Source organism: Cuculus canorus, chromosome 1 (assembly GCF_017976375.1).
Source record: "Cuculus canorus isolate bCucCan1 chromosome 1, bCucCan1.pri, whole genome shotgun sequence".
NCBI classification, from domain to species: domain Eukaryota; kingdom Metazoa; phylum Chordata; class Aves; order Cuculiformes; family Cuculidae; genus Cuculus; species Cuculus canorus.
Window position 1 is genome coordinate 7,499,647 of NC_071401.1, and position 6,000 is coordinate 7,505,646.

A 6,000-nucleotide genomic window follows, 5' to 3' on the forward strand; every position below is an offset into this window, starting at 1 on the left:
TCCCCTCCGCACCCGAGCCCGCAGCCCCTTTACCTGCCGATGATCGCAACGCTCTCCATGTCTGCGGGTCCGGGATCACGATGATCCGCCCCCTCCGCCTTCCTGCCCGGCTCCCCCGAGTCCCGGGCGCCCCCATTGGCTCCTGCTACGAGCTCGCCCATTGGCCCCGCCGCTCCCGGCGCCCTCCCCCTGCCTCTCATGTCACTTAATTCATTAACAAACGCTTTATTATTCATTAGAATACTTTCTTCTTGTATTCTGAATGAATGTATTTTTTGCTGTCCCTGGGTTTTGTGCAAAAGCTTTCAAATTGTGCAAAAACAAAGCACTGCAATGTCCACAAAATTCTTTAAGCTGCTCTACGACAGCTGCTGCTTCTCTTGGCGTGCTGCATTACTCCTTTTTTTTTCCTAATTCCACGTACTTCCTATTCATCTGCTTATTGCTCTGTAATCGTGCTGGATGCCCCTGAAAAATGTTAGCTGTTATTTCTTTAAATGCTTCTTATCAAGATTATATGACTGTTCTCTTAATATGGCTTAGAAATACTTGCAAGTTTTCCTGTGTTTCCGGGTTTCTGAAAAAAAAAAAATTAAATGGAAAACGAATACATTTCTTCCTGGAATAAATATTTCATAGTTACTGATGATGTTTGATGAGCCTTTGTTTAGCTTTCATTTGAACGTTTGTCTGGCTATCATTTCTTCTAGTTTCCAAGGAAAAAATAAAATAAAAGACTGACATAATCACTTTGTCCATCTGCCACCCTCGCCAGCACTTTGCTAATTCCAACCACATTCAACAATGAGACGGATATCTCAAAAGTATAAATCCCTAAAAGGCTTCACGAATACCACTCAATGGATAGCAGGTGGAAAAACAAAATGGTGTCTCCTTGACTTTCCAACGTTAATGGGTCCAGAGGAGGGCTACAAGGATGATCAGAGCACGTCCCATACGAGGACAGGCTGAGAGAGTTGGGCTTGTTCAGCCTGGAGAAGAGAAGGCTCCAAGGAGCCTTATAGCGACCTTCCGATACCTGAAGAGGCTACAAGAAAGCTGGAGAGGGACTGTTTACAAAGTCTTGTGGCGGTAGGATGAGGAGCAGTGGGTTAAACCAGAGAGGGGCAGATTTAGATTAGACATAAGGAAGAATTTCTTCACCATGGGAGTGGTGAGGCATTGGAACATGTTGCCCAGGGAGGTTGTGGCTGCCCCATCCCTGGAGGTGTTTAAGGCCAGGTTGGATGGGGCGTTGAGCAGTCTGATCTAGGTGGGACGTGTCCCGGCCCATGTCAGTGGGGTTGGGACTAGATGATCTTTAAGGTCCCTTCTAACCCAAACCATTCTATGATTCTATGACTTCTGTTGGAAGCTGCAAAGTTGATCTCTCCATGTTTTCAGTCTCTTTCTATGGAGCATGCTCTTCTGATGCCCCACATGAGGAGCTGAGATCCACTACTGGCTGCAGAGGAGGTCGGTTTACTGGAGGGCAGGAGCGTGTTGGTATAAAAGAATTGTGTAATGTATAAGGGGAAATAACTAGTATTAGCCGTGAGCCACAGGGAGGTGGAATACGAAGGAGATGTGTATCCCCCCTTGCAGAAAATAAAGGAATTGCATGCTTCCAAAATGTACTGTATCCTAGCCTGAGCTTTTGGCATGGGATGAAAGCAGAGGCATAGTTCACATTTGTTAGGTATTGGATTGGTTTCATACATTACTTGGTCTCCAGCACAACCAGAAAGCACATTTATTTTGTAATGGACTATGGTATGTTGCTATTGTGATCCTAATGGGTCAGAAAACATAATGTGTTAAAATGATAGCTTTACTTTAGTAATTTTTTTCCTCTGTAGAGTTCTAATCAATAGTTTGCATACTCTAATTATAACTAGTGATCATATTAAATTTTGCTACAATTAAAACTGTAAATTTTATTTAGTAGTTTGTTGCTAGTAGTTTGTGAAGTTAATTCAGGTGGTCTTTCACAGCTCAAATGGTCCAATGCAAATAGTACAGACACTGCTAAAATTCTGATTCTTGAAGCTGTCTGCAGGAATTAGAAAGTAAATAGATAAATAAAATAGGCATTTAAAAAACATGATTCAGCAAAAATAGATGGAATTATATCCTCTAACAGTAAAAATACTTGTTAACAAGATATTTTTTCTGCTGCAAATGTCTTTTAAACCCAAACTACAACATATACATTATTCATATGTATTATTCATTATGAGGTTCTCCCATTTTCTTTTCAAATTGTCCATAAATTTATCTATTAACTTGATTTACTAAATAAAGTCTAAATAGCAAATTGATGTTTAAAGCAGACCTATACAGAATATTTTTTATCTAAGTCTAGGAAATATTTTTACCTATTTAATTCCTCTTTTAGGATCTAACCCTGAAAACATTGTATCTTTGTACTTAACAGCATGCCAAGAACAGCTCTATAAACTTCATTTTCTAACTTGATTTCTCTCAATATCATCTATATATGTTTATGCATATATACCAACACAGAGATCACAAATATAAAATTGATTTTTAAATCTAAATGAAACAAAATTGTTAGGAAACATTAACTGGAAGATCTTTATGTTAAATAGCACACAAAGGTGTGTTTTTAACAGCACAGAAATAATAAGCCAATGTAAAAAGATTCTAACACCAATACTGTTCATATACTTGATAACAGGGGAAAATAACATGCAGCATGCATCTGTTGATGCAATAAATGAGTCCAGAGATCACAGCTGTAGCAGGGACAGCAAAATAGTTAACAGTTGAAATCTGAATTTTCAGTTACAGGAAGAGCATGATCCAAGGCTTTAGTTTTTTAACTTTTAATTGTCTTTAAAATAAATCTAGTTACCATTAAGTTCAATTACCATTCAATTCTTAAATTTTCAACTGAAAAAAAAAATAAAATATTTGGAAAGGTTAAGTATTAGGGAGGCTTTAATTTTATATGCTTTCCATATTTCCTTTCCTTTCAGTAACTTTTAGACGTATGCTGACAAGACCCATTAGTTCCCAGAGGAGCAGTTAAGTGCACCTTCACTGCCTATGGCAGTCAAGCTGGCTGGAGAGTCTCCACATGACAGCAGAAAACATCTGAACTTCTGAATTCAATACTAGAATATCGATTTTTAAAGATTATAATGGGACAATTGCTTTTCCAACTCAGACTGTTTTCTAAAAGCAATGATCAGTGGCTGATCAGGCAAACAGCAAAGCTGCCAGAGCAAGGGTAAGGTACACACTAACAGAGGTGATTGTAACAGGCAGTTGGTGGCCAGTAACCCCTAAACCCAAGTGGGCACGTCCTGCAACAGTTTGTCTGAATTCTTATTTGCAGCGTTACTGCTGAAAAAAGACAGATACACCATGTGTGGAAAGGCAAAGCAATTTCTACTGTTTGAGCTTCGTGTCCTCCTTCACCTGCCATAAATCTTCATTGCAATTACTGTATCAGGTACTTCATGTCTTGAAAAGTTACTGAAGAAAAGCCAGACCAGATGTGCAGTTTGCTTCAGCTGCACAAGCATCTAATTCGATGCAAGTCAGAGGACTGATGTAGAGCAGGAATGATAATCAGAAGGTGGGAAAGGAATGGCACAATTCAATTTAGTGACAGCGCTGGCTTAATGCACATTAAAATGATCAGGAGTTCACAGCATATGTTTCTTGGGCTGCATGCTAAGTTAACTAAAATTTTTGGGGCAGTTTCCCATTCTAGGTTGCCCTCTCAATTTAGCCAAAATCAGTAAAGACAATTACATCATACGAGTTTCTCTCTGAAATATGATCTTTGTAGAAAACGTCTTGTAATCACAACTCATGAGTAAGGTCCCACGTTGCCACAGGAGAATCATAGAATCACTAGGTTGGAAAAGACCTCTTGGTTCATCGAGTCCAACCAATATCTTTGTTTTAAAATATACTAAAAATGCTTAGTGGATGATTTTTCATTTCTGATAGAGAAATGAAATTAAATGAAATTAAGTGAATTGATAGAGATTCTGAGGGTTTGGGTTAAATCTTCATGGACTAAGGTCTATTTATATTTCATAGCACCAGGAAAAAAAAAAAAGATGTACAGTCACACAGCTTTTAGAAACCTAAATAAAAGTCCATTGAGCTGCACGGAGGAGAAGGACCTGGGGGTAATGGTTGACAGCCGACTGAACATGAGCCAGCAGTGTGTCCAGGTGGCCAAGAAGGCCAATGGCATCTTGGCTTGTATCAGAAACGGTGTGACCAGCAGGTCCAGGGAGGTTAGTCTCCCTCTATACTCAGCACTGGTGAGACCGCACCTTGAGTACTGTGTTCAGTTCTGGACCCCTCACCACAAGAAAGATGTTGAGGCTCTGGAGCGTGTCCAGAGAAGAGCAACGAAGCTGGTGAGGGGGCTGGAGAACAAGTGTTATGAGGAGCGGCTGAGAGAGCTGAGGTTGTTTAGCCTTGAGAAGAGGAGGCTGAGGGGAGACATTATTACTCTCTACAACTACCTGAAAGGAGGTTGTGGAGAGGAGGGAGCTGGCCCCTTCTCCCAAGTGACAGAGGACAGGACAAGGGGGAATGGCCTCAAGCTCCGCCACGGGAGGTTCAGGCTGGATATCAGAAAAAATTCTTCACGGAAAGAGTCATTGGGCAATGGAACAGGCTGCCCAGGGAGGTGGTTGAATCACCTTCCCTGGAGGTGTTTAAGGAACGGGTGGGTGAAGTGCTTAGGGACATGGTTTAAGGGAGTGTTAGGAATGGTTGGACTTGATGATCCAGAGTGTCCTTTCCAACCTGGTGATTCTATGATTCTATGATTGAGAGCCCCATGTTGTTGTGAGGACTTCAGAAGTAATACCAGGACTGAGGGACCTAAGGAGCTGGGCTGAGGAGCTCCGGGGCCCAACCTCCAAGCTCCAGGACCCTGTGCATACTCCAGTGGTGTGTGTCATGTGCAGCACTGCCAGGGGCTGGACCCAGCACTGTCATTGACTGTCTTTGGAATTAAAGTACTCCATTATAGCGTTAGGTAGTTTTTCTCCTAAACATTTCCCATCACGGCCAGGGACCTAATACAGGTCGCGGACCACTTCCAATAGCTGGTTTGAATGCATACACCCTGTTTTGGAGGGTAATAACGTTTGATAGTATGAATATGGTCAGATTCCCTGGCACTACTTCATTTACTAGACAGATGCACTGCCTCCTTATCACAGTCCCTTCTCTCCACTGCCCTAAATAATTGGGCTGAAACATCAGCATAAGCTGCGTACCAGTATGCCAGGTCCCTGATGTGGACATGCTGGGTAGCAGAGCTAGGGCTCTTGCTACAGAATGTGCCTGCTGCTCCAGTACATATGAATGCATCTGGGAACAATCACAAAAATCTAAAAACTGTGGGCTAAATTATATATGAGGAGTCACGGGCAGAAAAGGGTGGCAAGAAATGTATATTGCCAAAGTTCATAATTAGTGGGAAGTAGTTCACCTGTTTTATTTTTTTTCCCAGCTAAAGTCTGTTATTCTGCAAAATACCCATATTCCAGGAACTTCAGGTACAAAGCTTCTCATGTCCCAAAATCTCAAGTCTGCAGTTTTTGTGTGAAAGTGTCATGCATGGAACGTGAACAGGTTAATGCAAGAAGTGATAATGCCTTAATACTTCTTAATGTTATCTTTGTTTCTCTAGTGGGGAACTAGAGTAGAAAGACCTTTCACTCATATCTTCTGTGTCTTATCTCTTTAGAAAGGACTTTGAGGCTGAAAGGTGAGCAGCAGAAAATCCTGACATTGCATAATGCTCACAAACGCTGACCATAAAAGGGGTATTCTGAAGAACAGTGCACTCACTGTATAATCTCTTTGCAGCTTTCTTAGAATCATGTAATCATAGAATGGTTTGGGTTGGAAGGGATCTTATAGCAACCTTCCAGTTCCTGAAGGGGGCCTACAGGAGAGCTGGAGAGAGGCTATTCATAAAGGCTTGTGGTG

At 41.5% G+C, this 6,000-nt stretch overlaps 1 protein-coding gene across 1 annotated transcript in view; it reads right to left on the reverse strand.

The window, feature by feature from the left end:
- Window positions 1–136, reverse strand: part of CRYL1 (crystallin lambda 1) — a 64,690-nt gene extending 64,554 nt beyond the window's left edge. Inside the window, exon 1 of the mRNA XM_054078281.1 lies at window positions 34–136. Within this exon, the coding sequence (XP_053934256.1) occupies window positions 34–59 (26 nt within the window). The 5' untranslated portion in view covers window positions 60–136. The remainder of the gene's footprint in view (window positions 1–33) is intronic.
- Between the last annotated feature and the right edge of the window lie 5,864 nt (window positions 137–6,000).